This window comes from Nerophis ophidion, linkage group LG18 (assembly GCF_033978795.1).
Source record: "Nerophis ophidion isolate RoL-2023_Sa linkage group LG18, RoL_Noph_v1.0, whole genome shotgun sequence".
Classification (NCBI taxonomy): Eukaryota; Metazoa; Chordata; class Actinopteri; order Syngnathiformes; family Syngnathidae; genus Nerophis; species Nerophis ophidion.
The window spans coordinates 39716650-39739559 of record NC_084628.1 but is presented as its reverse complement, the minus strand read 5'-3'; the positions used below and the strand labels follow the sequence as shown (position 1 = coordinate 39739559).

General features: G+C 35.4%; 1 protein-coding gene across 1 annotated transcript in view; it reads left to right on the top strand.

Annotated features, from left to right (window-relative positions):
* smc4 (structural maintenance of chromosomes 4) overlaps positions 1 to 22910 on the top strand; it is a 68553-nt gene that overhangs the window by 6695 nt on the left and 38948 nt on the right. The window contains 3 exon segments of the mRNA XM_061878110.1: positions 55 to 246; positions 5840 to 6016; positions 19835 to 19999. Coding sequence (XP_061734094.1) covers positions 55 to 246; positions 5840 to 6016; positions 19835 to 19999 — 534 coding nt within the window.

Here is a 22910-nt window from a genome sequence, read left to right as displayed (position 1 = left end):
AGTTGTTTTCCCTTTAATGGTAATGCATTTATTCAACTCTTTGTTTCCCCTCAGCGCTTCTCCTGCATCATCGGTCCAAACGGAAGTGGCAAGTCCAACGTGATCGACTCCATGCTGTTTGTGTTTGGGTACAGAGCTCAAAAGATCCGATCCAAAAAGCTGTCCGTCCTCATTCACAGCTCCGATCAGCACAAAGATGTGCAAAGCTGCACCGTGGAGGTGCATTTTCAGAAGATTATTGATAAGGTATTGCTGTCCATAATTACACTGAGACAAATTACCTAATATGCAGCCCCAGTTTTATAATAATAACATTGAAAATATTTTTATTGGATCTTAAAACTAATATTTTTGGTTAATTTAATTGTTTTAATATTGCAAACATTTCACAACATCAATGACTACAACTAATACACTCAAATCTGTCAGGATTGTTACAATTACCTTCCACACACTTCATACTGTGCTACATTTAACTTTTATTTTTTTTGCACAGCGGCCATGTTGTACTGTATATTTTTTTTATTTTTTTTTGTTGTGTTTAAGTTTAAAACTATCAACACAGTGAATGTGGTATTTAGAAGATAACTATTGATTTAAAAAAATATATGTAATATTAGCCTTTAGCTTGGGATGTTTTTAAATGTTATTTTTGCCTCAGTCTAATTCAGCTTGGTTTAACCACTTTCTAATGGATTAAAATTAAACTGGTTAAGTGGGGAAATGTTCTTGTTTAATGGCACGATCATTTGCGAGTTTCTCAAAGGAATTTAAAGGCCTACTGAAATGAGATTTTCTTATTTAAACGGGGATAGCAGGTCCATTCTATGTGTCATACTTGATCATTTCGCGATATTGCCATATTTTTGCTGAAAGGATTTAGTAGAGAACATCCACGATAAAGTTTGCAACTTTCGGTGCTCAGAGAAAAGCCCTGCCTCTACCGGAAGTCGCAGACGATGACGTCACATGTTGATGGCTCCTCATACATTCACATTGATTTTAATGGGAGCCTCCAACCAAAACAGCTATTCAGACCGATAAAAACGACAATTTCCCCATTAATTTGAGCGAGGATGAAAGATTCGTGTTTGAGGATATTGATAGCGACGGACTTCGAAAAAAACAAGTTTAAAAAGAAAAAACGCGATTGCAATCGTGTTGTATTGAGACGGATTCATATGTTTTTAGACACATTTACTAGGATAATTCTGGGAAATCCCTTATCTTTCTATTGTGTTGCTAGTGTTTTAGTGAGTCAAATAGTACCTGATAGTCGGAAGTGTACGTCCACGGCCGGGTGTTGACGCGCAGTGTCTCGGGGAAGTCGACGACACAAATTAAGTTAAGTAAGAGGCGACTTTTTAACCACAATTTTCTCACCGAAACCTGCTGGTTGACATGTAGTCGGGATCCATGTTCGCTGTGATCCATACTAAAGTTTCAACTCCGTGAATTTTAAACAAGGAATCACCGTGTGTTTGTGTGGCTAAAGGCTAAAGCTTCCCAACTCCTTTCTACTTTGACTTCTCCAATATTAATTGGACAAATTGCAAAAGATTCAGCAACACAGATCTCCAAAATACTGTGTAATTATGCCGTTAAAGCAGACGACTTTTAGCTGTGTGTGTGTGCAGCGCTCATATTCATAACAGCCCGTGACGTCAAGCGTACACGTCATCTTTACGCGACGTTTTCAAGAAAAAAGTCCCGGGAAATTAAAATTGCAATTTAGTAAACTAAAAAGGCCGTATTGGCATGTGTTGCAATGTTAATATTTCATCATTGATATATAAACTATCAGACTGCGTGGTGGCTAGTAGTGGCTTTCAGTAGGCCTTTAAAACAATGCAGGAGTACACAACACTAGACTTGGCTCTAAAATCAAACTTCATGCAAATAAAATTGTTTTAAATGTAACATTACAGCACATAATGTGATATCGATTTTAATTTACGTCCACTTCAGCCTGGGTGTTGTGGTTGTATGGTGGGGATGGTAAGGAGTTGTTTTTGACGACGGCGTGGCGCAGTTAAGAGAGTGGCCGTGCCAGCAACTTGAGGGTTCCTGGTTCTATCCCCACTCCATACCAGCCTTGTCACGTCCATTGTGTCCTTGAGCAAGACGCCTTACCCTTGCTCTTGATGGGTGGTGGTTAGGGCCCTTGCATGGCAGCTCCCGCCATCACTGTGTGAATGGGAGAATGTGGAAATAGTGTCAAAACGCTTTGAGTACCTTGAAGGTAGAATAGAATAGAATAGAAAGTACTTTATTGATCCCTGGGGGAAATTCAGCACCACAGTTCGCTCACAATAGGCAATAAACACTTAGGTTAGGGCTGGGCGATACGGCCTTTATTTTAATATCGCGATATTTTTAGGACATATCGCGATATACGATATATATCTCGGTATTTTGCCTTAGCCTTGAATGAACACTTGACACATATAATCACAGCAGTATGATGATTCCATGTGTCTACATTCAAACATTCTTCTTCATACTGCATTAATACATGCTCAGTTTAAACTTTCTTGCAGAGAAGAAAATCACAACTAAGTCAATTTACCAAAACTGTATTTATTAAAGTTATTAGCGGGTGAGTTTTCAAATGATGCTACGTATTAGCAGCAATGCTACTTCTGGTAGCAACGCTTGTGCCCCACACTTGACAAATTAAAGTTGTCTATTCGACATATTCCCACCTGAAGCCGAACCACCGCCACCGTCTGTTTTTCTTGGGAATTAATTCTTCCTTCATTTGTTACCATATTCGCACCTTCTTTCTCTCGTGTTATACCTCGCAACACTTTGCTAGCATCACAGCTAACGTTAGCCACGCTGCTACCTCTCTGCTGGGCGAGGGCGTATACGTATGTGATGTATGACGTGACAGTATGTGATGTGTGTAAGAATGTGTGCTGGCTGTCTGTGAGAAGGAGACACAAGAAGGAGTGGGAAGAGCCTGTAGTGTAATGCCCGCAGCTAAAAGCAACTGCGTGAGAACGTATACTAGAATATTACGATATTGTAATTTTCTATATCGCACAGAGACAAACCCGCGATATATCGCACAGCCCTAACTTAGGTATTTTTTCACATGTGAATAATATAAATGCAGTCTATTATACAGCATTTTTCACATGTGAATAATAGTCTATTATACAGCATTATTCACACGTAAATAACATAAGTACAGTCTATTATACAGCATTATTCACATGTGAATAATATAGTCTAATATACAGCATTTTTCACATCTAAATAACATAAATACAGTCAATTATACAGCATTATTCACATGTAAATAACATAAGTACCGTCTATTATACTGCATTATTCACATGTGAATAAAATAAGTACAATCTATTATACAGCATTATTCACACGTAAATAACATAAGTACAGTCTATTATACAGCATTATTCACATTTGAATAATATAGTCTTTTATACAGCATTATTCACATGTGAATAATAATCAATTATACAGCATTATTCACATGTAAGTAACATAAATACAGTCTATTTTACAGCATTTTTCACATGTAAGTAACATAAATACAGTCAATTATACAGCATTATTCACATGTAAATAACATAAGTACAGTTTATTATACAGCATTATTCACATGTGAATAATATAGTCTATTATATAGCATTATTCACAACTAAATAACAAAAGTACAGTCTATTATACAGCATTATTCACATGTGAATAATATAGTCTATTATACAGCATTATTCACATGTAAATAACATAAGTACAGTCTATTATACAGCATTATTATGTGAATAATACAGTATTATACAGCATTATTCACATGTAAATAACATAAGTACAGTCTATCATACAGCATTATTCACCTGTGAATAATATTGTCTATTATACAGCATTATTCACATGTAAATAACATAGTCTATTATACAGCTTTATTCACATGTGAATGATATAAATACAGTCTATTATACAGCATTATTCACATTTAGATAACATAAATACAGTCTATTATACAGCATTATTCACATGTGAATAATAGTCCATTATACAGCATTATTCACACGTTAATAACAAATACAGTCTATTATACAGCATTATTCACATGTGAATAATATAAATACAGTCTATTATACAGCATTATTCACATGTGAATAACATAAAAACAGTATTAGTCACATGTGAATAACACAAATACAGTCTCTTTATACAGCATTATTCACATGTGAATAATAGTCTATTATACAGTATTATTACCATGTGAATAATAAAAATACAGTCTATTATACAGCATTATTCACATGTGAATAATATAAATAGTTTATTATACATCATTATTCACATGTGAATAATAGTCTATTATACAGCATTATTACCATGTGAATAATATCAATAATAATATAAGTTTATTATACAGCATTATTCACATGTGAATAATATAAATACAGTCTATTATACAGCATTATTCACATGTGAATAACATAAATAGTCTATTATACAGCATTATTCACATGTGAATAACATAGTCTATTATACAGCATTATTCACATGTAAGTAACATAAATACAGTCTATTTTACAGCATTTTTCACATGTAAGTAACATAAATACAGTCAATTATACAGCATTATTCACATGTAAATAACATAAGTACAGTTTATTATACAGCATTATTCACATGTGAATAATATAGTCTATTATATAGCATTATTCACAACTAAATAACAAAAGTACAGTCTATTATACAGCATTATTCACATGTGAATAATATAGTCTATTATACAGCATTATTCACATGTAAATAACATAAGTACAGTCTATTATACAGCATTATTATGTGAATAATACAGTATTATACAGCATTATTCACATGTAAATAAAATAAGTACAGTCTATCATACAGCATTATTCACCTGTGAATAATATTGTCTATTATACAGCATTATTCACATGTAAATAACATAGTCTATTATACAGCTTTATTCACATGTGAATGATATAAATACAGTCTATTATACAGCATTATTCACATTTAGATAACATAAATACAGTCTATTATACAGCATTATTCACATGTGAATAATAGTCCATTATACAGCATTATTCACACGTTAATAACAAATACAGTCTATTATACAGCATTATTCACATGTGAATAATATAAATACAGTCTATTATACAGCATTATTCACATGTGAATATCATAAAAACAGTATTAGTCACATGTGAATAACACAAATACAGTCTCTTTATACAGCATTATTCACATGTGAATAATAGTCTATTATACAGTATTATTACCATGTGAATAATAAAAATACAGTCTATATTATACAGCATTATTCACATGTGAATAATATAAATAGTTTATTATACATCATTATTCACATGTGAATAATAGTCTATTATACAGCATTATTACCATGTGAATAATATCAATAATAATATAAGTTTATTATACAGCATTATTCACATGTGAATAATATAAATACAGTCTATTATACAGCATTATTCACATGTGAATAACATAAATAGTCTATTATACAGCATTATTCACATGTGAATAACATAGTCTATTATACAGCATTATTCACATGTGAATAATATAAATACATTACACATTTACAGTACATGTTGAAAAGCGCTATACAAGTATAACCCAATTGCCATTTTTATTGAGGGTGTGAATCTTTTAATTTAGTGCACTTAAAGTGCATAGTTCACGACCACAACAATGCACTTTTTGACATGTGTCGCGGTGCTTGGTTTTCTCCTAAAGTGCTTGTGCCCTAAACTGCTGTGTGTGTCCCACCCCCCCATCCCCCACCCCCGCTCCGAGTCAGGAAGGAGATGACTACGAAGTCATCCCCAACAGCAAGTTCTACGTCTCCAGGACGGCCAACAAGGACAACACCTCAGCCTACTACATTAACGGCAAAAAAGCCACATTCAAAGAAGTGGGGGCGTTGCTTCGAAGTCACGGCATTGACTTGGACCACAACAGATTTCTCATCCTTCAGGTAACTTAAGGATTTATTTCACTTTTTTTTTTTTTTTTCCTTCATGCTGTGATTTTCGGCTTTTTCTTGTCCTTCCATTGACATCCACTTCAAAGTTGTATTGCCTGTTTGTAAAGTGAGATGAACTTTGTGTGATGGAGGCCAGGTGGTGCCCTTATAGTGCTATAGCAGCGCATCATGGTTTGATACTATGTCGACAAAGTGCAAACCGTTATTTGCTGCTTTAGAATTTTAAGGAAATGCAAGCACTGTTTTTTTGATGTAATGAGTTTCCTGTTAATTAAAAATATACTACCTCTTCCTTCCTAGTGTACCTGTCACGCTTTAGCAGCACGTAAATATTGGTGTGATTGAAGAAAGCCAGTATTAGCAGTGCTGCTTCAGTGTGGCTGGATCTAACTCTCCCATCTTTATTACCTTTTTTAGGACTTGACAGTCAACTTGAGGTAGAATTTTGCCTGTTTATTTTTTTCTGCTTTGACTTTGAAATAACGGCAACACTCTTATTGGTCTGAATGTGTTTTTTACATGTCTGATTGATGCATTATTACTGATTAGCTCAAGGCTCACACTGCAAAAAGTCAGCGTTCAAAAACAAGAAAAAAAGAAATCAAAAATGAGGGGTGTGTTATTTGGACTAAGCTAAATTATCTGCCCGTAGAACAAGAAAATTCGGCTTGTTAAGACTTTCCGAAACAAGTAAAATTAGCTAACCTTAAAACAGTGGTTCTCAAATGGGGGTACTTGAAGGTATGCTAAGGGGTACGTGAGATTTTTTTAAAATAGCAACAATTCAAAAATCATTTATCAATATATTTATTGAATAATACTTCAACAAAATATGAACAAAAGTTCATATTGAGTTCATAGTGAGATTTTTTTAAAAATAGTAACAATTCAAAAATCGTCTATAAATATATTTATTGAATAATACTTCAACAAAATATGAATGAAAGTTCATATTGAGTTCATAGTGAGATTTTTTAAAAATAGCAACAATTCAAAAATCCTTTATAAATATATTTATTGAATAATACTTCAACAAAATATGAATGAAAGTTCATATTGAGTTCACAGTGAGATTTTTTTAAAAATAGCAACAATTCAAAAATCCTTTATAAATATATTTATTGAATAATACTTCAACAAAATACGAACAAAAGTTCATATTGAGTTCATAGTGAGATTTTTTTTAGAATAGCAACAATTCAAAAACCGGTTATAAATATATTTATTGAGTAATACTTCAAAAAAATATGAAAAGTTCATATTGAGTTCGTAATGAGATTTTTTAAAATAGCAACAATTCAAAAATCGGTTATAAATATATTTATTGAATAATACTTCAAAAAAATATGAAAAGTTCATATTGAGTTCATAGTGAGATTTTTTAAAAATAGCAACAATTCAAAAATCCTTTATAAATATATTTATTGAATAATACTTCAACAAAATATGAACAAAAGTTCATATTGAGTTCATAGTGAGATTTTTTTTTAAAAATAGCAACAATTCAAAAATCGTCTATAAATATATTTATTGAGTAATACTTCAAAAAAATATGAAAAGTTCATAGTGAGATTTTTTAAAAATAGGAACAATTCAAAAATCCTTTATAAATATATTTATTGAATAATACTTCAACAAAATATGAACAAAAGTTCATATTGAGTTCATAGTGAGATTTTTTTTTAAATAGCAACAATTAAAAAATCATTTATAAATATATTTATTGAATAATACTTGAAAAAAATATGAATGAAAGTTCATATTGAGTTCGTAGTGAGATTTTTAAAAAATAGCAACAATTCAAAAATCGTCTATAAATATATTTATTGAATAATACTTCAACAAAATATGAATGAAAGTTCATATTGAGTTCATAGTGAGATTTTTTTTTAAATAGCAACAATTCAAAAATCGTCTATAAATATATTTATTGAATAATACTTCAACAAAATACGAACAAAAGTTCATATTGAGTTCATAGTGAGATTTTTTTTAAAATAGCAACAATTCAAAAACCGGTTATAAATATATTTATTGAGTAATACTTCAAAAAAATATGAAAAGTTCATATTGAGTTCATAGTGAGATTTTTTAAAAATAGCAACAATTCAAAAATCCTTTATAAATATATTTATTGAATAATACTTCAACAAAATATGAATGAAAGTTCATATTGAGTTCATAGTGAGATTTTTTTTTTAAATAGCAACAATTCAAAAATCGTTTATAAATATATTTATTGAGTAATACTTCAAAAAAATATGAAAAGTTCATATTGAGTTCGTAGTGAGATTTTTAAAAAAATAGCAACAATTCAAAAATCGTCTATAAATATATTTATTGAATAATACTTCAACAAAATATGAATGAAAGTTCATATTGAGTTCATAGTGATATTTTTTTTAAAATAGCAACAATTTAAAAATCGGTTATAAATATATTTATTGAGTAATACTTCAAAAAAATATGAAAAGTTCATATTGAGTTCATAGTGAGATTTTAAAAAATAGCAACAATTCAAAAATCGTCTATAAATATATTTATTGAATAATACTTCAACAAAATATGAATGAAAGTTCATATTGAGTTCATAGTAAGATTTTTTAAAAATAGCAACAATTCAAAAATCGTCTATAAATATATTTATTGAATAATACTTCAACAAAATATGAATGAAAGTTCATATTGAGTTCATAGTGAGATTTTTTTTAAAATAGCAACAATTCAAAAATCGGTTATAAATATATTTATTGAGTAATACTTCAAAAAAATATGAAAAGTTCATATTGAGTTCATAGTGAGATTTTTTTTAAAATAGCAACAATTCAAAAATCATTTATAAATATATTTATTGAGTAATACTTCAAAAAAATATGAAAAGTTCATATTGAGTTCATAGTGAGATTTTTTTTAAAATAGCAACAATTCAAAAATCATTTATAAATATATTTATTGAATAATACTTCAAAAAAATATGAATGAAAGTTCATATTGAGTTCGTAGTGCGATTTTTAAAAAATAGCAACAATTCAAAAATCGTCTGTAAATATATTTATTGAATAATACTTCAAAAAAATATGAATGAAAGTTCATATTGAGTTCGTAGTGCGATTTTTAAAAATAGCAACAATTCAAAAATCGTCTATAAATATATTTATTGAGTAATACTTCAAAGAAATATGAAAAGTTCATAGTGAGATTTTTTAAAAATAGGAACAATTCAAAAATCCTTTATAAATATATTTATTGAATAATACTTCAACAAAATATGAATGAAAGTTCATATTGAGTTCATAGTGAGATTTTTTTTTTAAATAGCAACAATTCAAAAATCGTTTATAAATATATTTATTGAGTAATACTTCAAAAAAATATGAAAAGTTCATATTGAGTTCGTAGTGAGATTTTTAAAAAATAGCAACAATTCAAAAATCGTCTATAAATATATTTATTGAATAATACTTCAACAAAATATGAATGAAAGTTCATATTGAGTTCATAGTGAGATTTTTTTAAAAATAGCAACAATTCAAAAATCGGTTATAAATATATTTATTGAGTAATACTTCAAAAAATATGAAAAGTTCATATTGAGTTCATAGTGAGATTTTTTTTAAAATAGCAACAATTCAAAAATCATTTATAAATATATTTATTGAATAATACTTCAAAAAAATATGAATGAAAGTTCATATTGAGTTCATAGTGAGATTTTTTTAAAATAGCAACAATTCAAAAATCCTTTATAAATATATTTATTGAATAATACTTCAACAAAATATGAATGTAAGTTCATAAACTGAAAAAAAAAAATGCAACAATGCAATATTCAGTGTTGACAGCTAGACTTTTACTGGACATGTTCCATAAATATTGATGTTGAAGATTTCTTTTTTTTTGAAGAAATGTTTAGAATGAAGTTGATGAATCCAGATGGATCTCTATTACAATCCCCAAAGAGGGCACTTTAAGTTGATGATTACTTCTATGTGTAAAACTCTGTTTATATAATTGAATCACTTGTTTATTTTTCAACAAGTTTTTAGTTATTTTTATATCTCTTTTTCCCAAATAGTTCAAGAAAAAACACAACAAATAAGCAATATTTTGCACTGTTATGTTGTCTGTGTATCTGTGTTGGCCCTGCGATGAGGTGGCGACTTGTCCAGGGTGTACCCCGCCTTCCGCCCGATTGTAGCTGAGATAGGCGCCAGCGCCCCCCGCGACCCCAAAAGGGAATAAGCGGTAGAAAATGGATGGATGGATGGATACACAATATAATGAACCAGAAACTGATGACATAGTGCTGTATTTTACTTTTTCCAACCAAAAATTCTTTGCTCTGATTAGGGGGTACTTGAATTAAAAAAAATGTTCACAGGGGGTACATCACTTAAAAAAGGTTGAGAACTTCTGTGCTAAGGGGTACGTGAGATTTTTAAAAAATAGCAACAATTCAAAAATCCTTTATAATTATATTTATTGAATAATACTTCAACAAAATATGAATGTACGTTCATAAACTGTGAAAAAAAATGCAACAATGCAATATTCAGTGTTGACAGCTAGATTTTTTGTGGACATGTTCCATAAATATTGATGTTAAAGATTTCTTTTTTAGTGAAGAAATGTTTAGAATGAAGTTGATGAATCCAGATGGATCTCTATTACAATCCCCAAAGAGGGCACTTTAAGTTGATGATTACTTCTATGTGTAAAACTCTGTTTATATAATTGAATCACTTGTTTATTTTTCAACAATTTTTTTGTTATTTTTATATCTCTTTTTCCAAATAGTTCAAGAAAAAACACTACAAATGAGCAATATTTTGCACTGTTATACAATTTAATAAATCAGAAACTGATGACATAGTGCTGTATTTTACTTTTTCCAACCAAAAATGCTTTGCTCTGATTAGGGGGTACTTGAATTAAAAAAAATGTTCACAGGGGGTACATCACTGAAAAAAGGTTGAGAACCACTGTGCTAAGGGGTACGTGAGATTTTTTAAAAATAGCAACAATTCAATAATCGTTTATAAATATATTTATCGAATGATACTTCAACAAAATATGAATGTACGTTCATAAACTGTGAAAAAAAATGCAACAATGCGATATTCAGTGTTGACAGCTAGCCTTTTTGTGGACATGTTCCATAAATATTGATGTTAAAGATTTCTTTTTTAGTGAAGAAATGTTTATAATTAAGTTCATGAATCCAGATGGATCTCTATTACAATCCCCAAATCAGGCACTTTAAGTTGGTTACTTCTCTGTAGAATTCTTTATTTATAATTGAATGACTTGTTTATTTTTCAACAAGTGTTTAGTTATTTTTATATCTTTTTGTTCCAAATAGTTCAAGAAAGACCATTAGAAATGAGCAATAATTTGCACTGTTATACAATTTAATAAATCAGAAACTGATGACATAGTGCTGTATTTTACTTCTTAATCTCTTTTTTTTCAACCAAAAATGCTTTGCTCTGATTAGGGGGTACTTGAATTTAAAAAAAATGTCCACAGGGGGTACATCACTGAAAAAAGGTTGAGAACCACTGCCTTAATGAAGCCAAAAAAAAAAGCTTAAAATAAGTATATTTTCACTAATAACAAGTGCATTTGTGTAATGACTGTATTATGCTGATAGTATATATTTGTACCGTGAATTGATTAACGTGGACCCTGACTTAAACTGCTTAAAAAACTTATTGGAGTGTTACCATTTAGTGGTCAATTTGTACTGAATATCTACTGTACTGTTCAATCTACTCATAAAAGTTTCAATCAATCAATCAGTCAGATATCATGACATCTTCCAGGATGTTTCGTACATGGTCAACGACTTCATTTTTCAACCAAGCCCATTTTACACTTTCAAGGATGTTAAAATCATCAGATTCTAGCAAATCAATCAATCCAACTTTTTTTGGCAGAAAAAAAAAACCCAGACCTTTTTTCTCAATATGTTGAAAATATTATGTATACAAATGCAGTCTATTATACAGCATTATTCACATGTGAATAACATAAACACAGTCTATTATACAGCATTATTCACATGTGAATACTATAAATACAGTCTATTATACAGCATTATTCACATGTGAATAACATTAGTACAGTCTATTATACAGCGTTATTCACATGTGAATAACATAAGTACAGTGTATTATACAACATTATTCACATGTGAATAACATAAGTGCAGTCCATTATACAGCATTATTCACATGTGAATAATATAAATAGTCTATTATACAGCATTATTCACATGTGAATAATATAAATACAGTCTATTATACAGCATTATTCACATGTGAATAACATAAGTACAGTCTATTATACAGCATTATTCACATGTGAATAACATAAGTGCAGTCTATTATACAGCATTATTCACATGTGAATAATATAAATACAGTCTATTATACAGCATTATTCACATGTGAATAATACAAACAGTCTATTATACAGCATTATTCACATGTGAATAATATAAATACAGTCTATTATACAGCAGTATTCACATGTGAATAACATAAGTACAGTATTATACAGCATTATTCACATGTGAATAATATAAATACAGTCTATTATACAGCATTATTCACATGTGAATAATATAAATACAGTCTATTATACAGCATTATTCACATGTGAATAATATAAACACAGTCTATTATACAGCATTATTCACATGTGAATAATATAAATACAGTCTATTATACAGCATTATTCACATGTGAATAAAATAAGTACAGTCTATTATACAGCATTATTCACATGTGAATAACATAAATACAGTCTATTATACAGCATTATTCACATGTGAATAACATTTGTACAGTCTATTATACAGCATTATTCACATCCATCCATCCATTTTCCAACGCTTATTCCCTTTGGTGTGGCGGGGGGCGCTGGTGCCTATCTCAGCTACAATCGGGCGGAAGGCTGGGTACACCCTGGACAAGTCGCCCAAAACAGTCTATTACGTGTGAATAATATCAGATAACACGACATCTTCCAGGATGTTTCGTACATGGTCAACTACTTCATTTTTTCAGCCGAGCCCATTTTACACCTCGAAGGACGTTTAAAATGATCAGATTCTAGAAAATCAATAAAAAAATATTTTTGGGTAGAAAAAAAAAACAAGACCTTTTTGCTCAATATGTTGAAAAATATTCTAAAATGAAGTAAATGCTAGTGCCATTATCTTGACATAATGATGTGCTCGCCATCATGATTTTTTTTTCATGCTTGAAATAAGAAATGATTACTTTAAAAAAGTAGTTCTATACTTGTGAGTGTTGCATCAGTTGATATTCTTGTTTCAAGCATGTTTTACTCAAATGTAATATATTATTGAGATCATTTAGGATCAAAACCCTTAAAAAAATAGTAAAACACTAACATAAAATCTGTTTTGTGAGAAGAACGATCTTATCAGACAGAAAATAAGCAAACATCACCCTTATTTGAGATATTTAATCTTACTTGGATTTCAGTTTTTGCAGTGCATGGGGTGATGGCTCATGTCAGAGTCGCACCAAAAGGCTGTTTTGGAAAATAATGTTGTCGGTGGGATTAAAAATTGTAACAGTTTTTTTTTTTTTTTTGCTGTGGGTGGATTCTGGTGAACATTCAGTGTGTATTGTTTTTAGTGCTTTTGTGGTCGGCTGGTTGCTTCCCATTGTCTTGTGGGAGTGTGTGATCAGGAGGATTCTGTGCTGTCCTTGGTTCTTTTCACCTCTCGTCTGTGACATTTCACCCTTTGTCTGCATGTTTGAAGAGGATTAGGCTTGCTCTCCAAGGTCACTTTTCCGAGCCTCCGACTAAAGGAAAGCCGTCTATTTTCTGCACTGGTCGGAGCACGATGACACTGGGGGGGGGCGTGGGATTTGTTTTCCTCTGCAAAGTTTTTCATTTTCATTCTTAAAAGGAAGATGTGATCGAGAGGATTTTTTTTCTTAGTACACATAATTTTTTTCACTACATGTAGGTTGACTTTTCAGTGTTGTCAGGGAGCCAGTTATTCAAAGCTGTCATTTCTCAGAAGATTTTATGTTTTTTTTTGGGAGTCAAACATACTCCCAGACCAGAGCTGGGCAAATATTTTGAGTCAGGGGCCATATTGAAATAAAAAAAATGTGTTTGGGTGGGGCCAATGTGTATGTGTGTATAAATAATATGTACACATTTAGCTGTACATAGGGGTGTAACGCTACACAAAAATTTTCTTTTCGGTAGTACCTCGGTTTAGAGGTCACGGTTCGGTTAATTTTCGGTACAGTAAGAAAATAAGAAAAGATACAAATTTTGGGGTTATTTATTTACCAAATTTGTTAACAATGGCATAACATATATATACGCACAGGGTCCATTGCCAAAGTAATGTGGTCAACATCCGTCCATCCATCCATTTCCTACCGCTTATTCCCTTTTGGGGTCGCGGGGGGCGCTGGCGCCTATCTCAGCTACAATCCGGCGGAAGGCGGGGTACACCCTGGACAAGTCGCCACCTCATCGCAGGGCCAACACAGATAGACAACATTCACACTCACATTCACACACTAGGGCACATATATAAAATAAAAACTAAAGAAGAGAAGGCTCAGAATGGTTTCTCAACAAAACCTTTCTACATATACAATGCTTTTTTGATTGAATAATTGAGATTTTTATTAGTAGATTGCACAGTACAGTACATATTCCGCACAATTGACCACTGAATGGTAACACCCCAATAAGTTTTTCAACTTGTTTAAGTCAGGGTCCACGTTCATCAACCCCCCCCCCCCCCCCCCCCCCCCCCCCCCCAGCCTGGCTAACTTGACAGTAAGAGGATATATGGGCTTATTGTTCTTCCACCATAGAAGTGGGTCAAAATCTAGTTTTTAATGCAATACAGCAACCCCCTGCGACCCCGAACGGGACAAGCGGTTGAAAATAGATGAAGGGATGGTCTTAAATCTGCTGCTATAAAAAACATTTGTTATTGCTTCAGCCCTACCTGACTCCCTGAGGAGAGGCTGTTTGAATGCGGTGGTGACGCTTTAAGGAGTTAGCATGTTTGACGTGTTGGCAGAAGCGTACCCTGCTGCTGCTAAACAATGTCGGCAAACCTCCGTCCTCCATTGTTGTATCGCACCGCGCAGCCAAAGTGTTCCCAAACGGGAGATGTTAACAAGGCAGGAGGGTCTTCCAGCTCTGGCTTTTGCATGTTGTCATAACCCGGTCGCTGCTAGCCTGCCGTGTGTTGTGCCTCGCTCTGCATTGTTTACACAACCTGCGGTGCGCTACCTAATTAATATGTCCGTGTGGAAACTTGTTCGGTACACCTCCGAACCGAACCGAAACCCCCGTACCGAAACAGTTCAATACAAATACACGTGCCGTTACACCCCTAGCTGCACAGTATGTGTGTTTGTTCCCTTTTAATACCAAAAGTCGCAATGTCTGATAGAATTCTTAAAACTTATTGAAAGACCACCTCAAAAAACGGGAAATGGAATTTAACAGTTTTTTACTGCATGAGACACCCAAAATGTACATTAAAATAAAGTGATTTCAAAATATTACCTACAAGCAATAAAACACTGAATATTAACAACGCTCCTCTTTTACTTCTCAAACCAGCTCAATGATAGTTGTGTATCATTTACAATGAAGCGAAACACAACAGAAATGTAACAAACAGCAAAATATGAATGCAAAGTGTAATAAACACCTACAGTATGATTATATTATCACATAAAAATCTGCTTCCGCATCTATTTCTGACACAAGCTGCTCTGAAAACAAGCCGTGTCCACTCTACTTTGTTCCTGGTCTGAGCTGCTGTGACCTAGATTACCATCATAACTCCTATAACAACCAAAAGCGCAGATTTAAACCATTGAAATACTTTCTTTTAGAGATGTTCGATAATGGCTTTTTTTGCCGATATTCCGATATTGTCCAACTCTTAATTACCGATTCAGATATCGACCGATACCGATATATACAGTCGTTCAATTAACACATTATTATTCCTAATTTTGTTGTGATGACCCGCTGGATGCATTAAACGATGTAACAAGGTTTTACAAAAATAAATTAGCTCAAGTTATGGAAAAAAATGCCAAGATGGCACTGCCATATTTATTATTGAAGTCACAAAGTGCATTCTTTTTTTAAACATGCCTCAAAACAGCATCTTAGAATTTGGGACATGCTCTCCCTGAGATAATCCTGATACCCACTACAACTATGGGAGATACTATACTTTGACTTTCACAAATCGCATTATTATTATTATTTTTTTTTTTAAACATGCCTCAAAACAGCTACAAAATCAATGAAGGCACACAGCTTCAATCCAGAGTATACTAGAGTAATAAAGTAAACAATAACATAGTCCTCCTTTAGTGCAAGACTGCCTGGTATACTGTATATCAGGAAATTATAAAGTGGGCTCAATCTGCCCTGCTTTAACGTATTTGTATGAGTAACACAAATGTTCTGCAAGCTGGTGGTGAGTGCTTGAAGTGGCCTAGCAGTCAGTCAGAGCTTCTGAAATGCTGCGTTGAGACAGGGCAGCTCCACTCCCTGCAAGCTGCAAAGTGTGTGCCATGCAGGGCAGACTAGCCACACCAAACTCCACCGTAGCTTTTGCCATACTGCGTGCGTTGTCCCTGACCACAACGTGGGCTTTCGCCTTGGGGTGGTTTTTGTTGTATCTTTGTTTTTTTCTCGGCGGAGTCTTTAAGCGACAACTGTGTGATACTACTTTTTTACGGTGATTGCTTTACATCCATCTTCCGTTTGTATTCATCGTGTATCTCCTGATGATTGTTGAAGAGGTGGGAGATCAAATTGCTGGTATTAAAGCAAGACGTCTTGGTTCCTTCTCGCATAAACAACTTTTTGCAGTCATTGCAAATTGCCAGTTTTTTATCCGTGAGACACACTTTAAAACAGGGGTAGGGAACCTACGGCTCGCGAGCCAGATGTGGCTCTTTTGATGACTGCATCTGGCTCTCGGATAAATCTGAGCTGACTCTGCTTAACACAATAAGTAATCAATGATTCCACTTGTAATCACAGTGTTAAAAATAACGTTCAAAATATAAAACATGCTCATGCATGCTCATGAATCCATCCATCCATTTCCTACCACACTTGTTCAAGAAGTTGCATTAAGGGTAAGAAATTTTTTTTTTATTATTGGGTAGTGTGGGGCTTACCCACCTGGGGATTCTTCAGACCACCAAGCACCGACATGAGAGCCTGTTTCAGGGTTACAATATTGTTTTATTTTTTAATAAGTCTCTCAGTTGCTTTCCAGCAATTGTCTTTTTCTCTTTCGTTCTCGCTCACGCTCTGGCTCCAGCTCCAACCTCGTCTCTCCTCCTGACCGACAGGTGATTAGATAACAAGGCCCAAGTGGACCATCTACGCACCTGTCGCTGATTTCGAGGCCGATCCTGGCAACACCCCGCTTCGCTGCAGGCCCGCAGCCCACGCCCCTCCATAGTTAGCTTCAGAATAACAATGTTATTACAAAAAATAGGAGACCTATTATACTCTAGAAATGTTGGTCTTACCTAAAAAGGCACACGTTTAGTTGTGTTCAGTGTTAAAAAAAACCATTATATGGCTCTTACGTAAATACATTTTAAAATATTTGGCTTCTCGGCTCTCTCAGTCTAAAAGGTTCCCGACCCCTGCTTTAAAATAATCCCAAACCATAGACATGGTGTCGTTAGTCAGTCACGGAGCGAGCTGGCTTGTTAGCCACGGCTACAGCACCGGCAACAACACACTCTTGTTGTTATGCTGCGCTCGCGGCGGTCTGATAAGGTCATCAAGCGTCGCCAGTAAACCTCTCATGTGTGGGATCGGGGGAGGGTCTGCTGACTGGGATATATACCGCTCCGTACAGCGGCGTTTTAGAGTCATTAATTTCATTTTTTGAAACCGATACCGGTAATTTCCGATATTATCGCACATCTCTACTTTCTATCGTTCAAAACGTATGGTCATTTAAAAACATCACTGCACGTCGTAATGTCAAATACAGTTTTGATGTTAAAGGTCTAAAAAAATGATGTTAAACGGCCAGCGGGCCGGATTGAAAATCATAACGGGTTGCATTTTTTGCCCAGTTCTGTTTTAGACCAAAGAGTTGCCCTGATCAGCTGCAAAGATGTCAGGCTAAATCTAAATATGTTTTAATCATTCTTTCACATTGATATGCATAAAAAGTAGTTCCACAATGAATTGTTTCGAAATGGAAAATAAATGATCCCTGCACAGGGTTATATAAATAATCAATCAATCAATCAATGTTTACTTATACAGCCCTAAATCACTAGTGTCTCAAAGGGCTGCACAAACCACTACGACATCCTCGGTAGGCCCACATAAGGGCAAGGAAAACTCACACCCAGTGGGACGTCGGTGACAATGATGACTGAGAACCTTGGAGAGGAGGAAAGCAATGGATGTCGAGCGGGTCTAACATGATACTGTGAAAGTTCAATCCATAATGGATCCAACACAGTCGCAAGAGTCCAGTCAAAAGCGGATCCAACACAGCAGCGAGAGTCCCGTTCACAGCGGAGCCAGCAGGAAACCATCCCAAGCGGAGGCGGATCAGCAGCGTAGAGATGTCCCCAGCCGAAACACAGGCGAGCAGTACATGGCCACCGGATCGGACCGGACCCCCTCCACAAAGGAGAGTGGGACATAGGAGAAAAAGAAAAGAAACGGCAGATCAACTGGTCTAAAAAGGGAGTCTATTTAAAGGCTAGAGTATACAAATGAGTTTTAAGGTGAGACTTAAATGCTTCTACTGAGGTGGCATCTCGAACTTTTACCGGGAGGGCATTCCAGAGTACTGGAGCCCGAAATGAAAACGCTCTATAGCCCACAGACTTTTTTTGGGCTTTGGGAATCACTAATAAGCCGGAGTCCTTTGAACGCAGATTTCTTGCCGGGACATATGGTACAATACAATCGGCAAGATAGGATGGAGCTAGACCGTGTAGTATTTTATACGTAAGTAGTAAAACCTTAAAGTCACATCTTAAGTGCACAGGAAGCCAGTGCAGGTGAGCCAGTACAGGCGTAATGTGATCAAACTTTCTTGTTCTTGTCAAAAGTCTAGCAGCCGCATTTTGTACCAACTGTAATCTTTTAATGCTAGACATGGGGAGACTCGAAAATAGTACGTTACAGTAATCGAGACGAGACGTAACAAACGCATGGATAATGATCTCAGCGTCTTTAGTGGACAGAATGGAGCGAATTTTAGCGATATTACGGAGATGAAAGAAGGCCGTTTTAGTAACGCTTTTAATGTGTGACTCAAAGGAGAGAGTTGGGTCGAAGATAATACCCAGATTCTTTACCGTGTCGCCTTGTTTAATTGTTTGGTTGTCAAATGTTAGAGTTGTATCATTAAATAGAGGTCGGTGTCTAGCAGGACCGATAATCAGCATTTCCGTTTTTTTGGCGTTGAGTTGCAAAAAGTTAGCGGACATCCATTGTTTAATTTCATTAAGACACGCCTCCAGCTGACTACAATCCGGCGTGTTGGTCAGCTTTAGGGGCATGTAGAGTTGGGTGTCATCAGCATAACAGTGAAAGCTAATACCGTATTTGCGTATGATGTCACCTAGCGGCAGCATGTAGATGCTGAAGAGTGCAGAGTGCAGAATAAGCAAATGTCATTGTTTCAAACAATATACATGTAGGGTTTAAATAAAACTGCCAAGGCCTTGACATGCATGTGTTTTCATTTCCGGGGCACAGGGTGAGGTGGAGCAAATCGCCATGATGAAGTCCAAAGGTCAGACGGAGCACGATGAGGGAATGCTGGAGTACCTGGAGGACATCATTGGCTCCTGTCGCCTCAAGGAGCCCATCCAAATCCTGTCCCACAGAATTGAACTGCTTAATGAACAAAGAGGCGAGAAGGTGACTTGTACACTCATTTTTTTTCCCCTCCTGTGTCCTCCTGACTTTTTCTGTGTGGTAGTTTTGCTATTTATTTAACAATTTTTTAAAAATTGGTAGCAGTACAAGTCGCATCGGCCGAAAATGCATAAAAAAGAAGGAAAAAAACATATTTAAGTCACATTTTTTGGGGAAATTGTTTTGATAAATTCCAACACTAAGAATAGACATTTGAAAGGCAATTTAAAATACATAAAGAGTAGTGAACAACAGGCTGAATAAATGTACGTTATCCATCCATCCATCCATTTTTCTACCGCTTATCCCTTTTGGGGTCGCGGGGGGTGCTGGCGCCTATCTCAGCTACAATCGGGCGGAAGGCGGGGTACACCCTGGACAAGTCGCCACCTCATCGCAGGGCCAACACAGATAGACAGACAACATTCACACACTAGGGCCAATTTAGTGTTGCCAATCGACCTATCCCCAGGTGCATGTCTTTGGAAGTGGGAGGAAGACGGAGTACCCAGAGGGAACCCACGCATTCACGGGGAGGACATGCAAACTCCACACAGAAAGATCCCGAGCCTGGATTTGAACCCAGGACTCCAGGACCTTCGTATTGTGAGGCAGACGCACTAACCCCTCTTCCACCGTGAAGCCCAAATGTACGTTATATGACGCATAAATAACGGTTGACGTGTGTGTGTGTTAGGGATGTCCCGATCCAGGTTTTTGCACTTCTGATCCGATACCGATGTATTTGCACTTCCGATCCGATACTGGCATATCCGAGCATGTATTAAAGTTTAAAGTTATTTAGCTTACTTAGTTCAATCAATCAATCAATCAATGTTTATTTATATAGCCCCAAATCACAAATGTCTCAAAGGACTGCACAAATCATTACGACTACAACATCCTCAGAAGAACCCACAATAGGGCAAGGAAAACTCACACCCAGTGGGCAGAGAGAATTCACATCCAGTGGGACGCCAGTGACAATGCTGACTATGAGAAACCTTGGAGAGGACCTCAGATGTGGGCAACCCCCCCTCTCTAGGGGACCGAAAGCAATGGATGTCGAGCGGGTCTAACATGATACTGTGAAAGTTCAATCCATAGTGGCTCCAACACAGCCGCGAGAGTTCAGTTCAAGCGGATCCAAGACAGCAGCGAGAGTCCCGTCCACAGGAAACCATCTCAAGCGGATCAGCAGCGTAGAGATGTCCCCAACCGATACAGGCGAGCGGTCCATCCTGGGTCCCGACGAGCGGTCCATCCTGGGTCTCGACTCTGGACAGCCAGTACTTCATCCATGGTCATCGGACCGGACCCCCTCCACAAGGGAGGGGGGGACATAGGAGAAAGAAAAGAAGCGGCAGATCAACTGGTCTAAAAAGGAGGTCTATTTAAAGGCTAGAGTATACAGATGAGTTTTAAGGTGAGACTTAAATGCTTCTACTGAGGTAGCATCTCGAACTGTTAGTTGTCAAATTCATGTTGAAAATGGCTTTAGTACTCTTGATAACAACTATCCAGCCGAATTAGGAGAGTGTGAATAATACACAAGAAACGGACCTGTTTATTCAAGGATAAACACAAAATAGACAAAATTATACATGACAAACAGATATGGCATCATTGAACATTAAAAAAGTGAGCAGTATAAAGTGCAAAAAATGCTGTGAACACTATTAAATGAAGCAAAATACACAAACAACCTGAGTGGGCTAAAATGTCTATAACTCAGCATCAATACCTGCTCTTGAATAAGTGTAAACTTGAATAATTAAAAAAAACTATCTACACACTCCTTTCAATTGTTTGCCCCCCCCTGATTGCAGTCCGAGCATTATGAGGAGATTCTTACTAACAAAGACGAGCACTTCAAGATGCTCAGGTGTCAGCCTGCTCCTGTGTTCATCAATGATGAGTGAGGCTGTGCTAAAAAGCCTCTCACGCTCAACACTGGTGCAAGAAGCACTGAGGAACTTTGCTGCTGTTGCTGCCAGGGCGGGTAGTCCAGACTGATTGTCTCTCCAGTAGTGAAAAGTATTGCTCTTACCCAGCTGGGGGCTCACTGAGGTAGCTCTCCAACTGAAACATTGCCCCTGGGGTGATCTGCTGCTCAGATGGACCTGCTGTGCTGCTCTCATCCAGTATCTCGTCAAAGTAGCTTCCGAGGCTGCTGGTTGAGCTTCCAGCCTCCATTCCTGGTGTTTGCCTTGCTCTCTCAGCCTCAGCCACACCTTCTCCAGAGGGCATGGTCTTCAGTTCTTGATCCATTTCCATCACCTCTACCTTTAGTGCCTCCTTTGCCTGATTCAGGTTGGTAGCATTAGTGAAGAACCTTAGCATTTGGATAAAATGTAATAAAGATATATCAATTATTTTATATTGTTTCTGCCAGTCTCCACATACAGCAAAAAATTCAATTTGACCCCCTTAAGATGCTTCAAAGTGCAAGTTAAAGCTATACTATGCAAAGCAAAAGCCATTTATCAACAACATCCAGAATCGCCGATGTGTAATTTTACCCCCTTAACATGCTTCAAAACTCACCAAATTTTACACACATATCAGGACTGGCAAAAACTGCGATCTAATAAAAAAACCAAACCCCAAAAATCTAAATTGCGCTTAGCGCCCCCTTGGAAAAAACCCAGACAAAACTGCATGTAACTTCTGTTAGAAATGTCGTAGAGACATGAAATTAAAAACCTCTATGTTGGTCTGACTTAGACCAGGGCTTGAGTAGCGGCGGCAGCGGCCAAAGGCGGACCCGACCAACGCTGCTTGTTTTATATTGTTTCTGCCAGTCTCCACATACAGTATTAATGTTTAATGACAACAAGAAACACACAAAATAGATCACAAATGATCAACAGTGACATTCAGTTCCTCACCCATCATGTAACTGAAGGGAAAA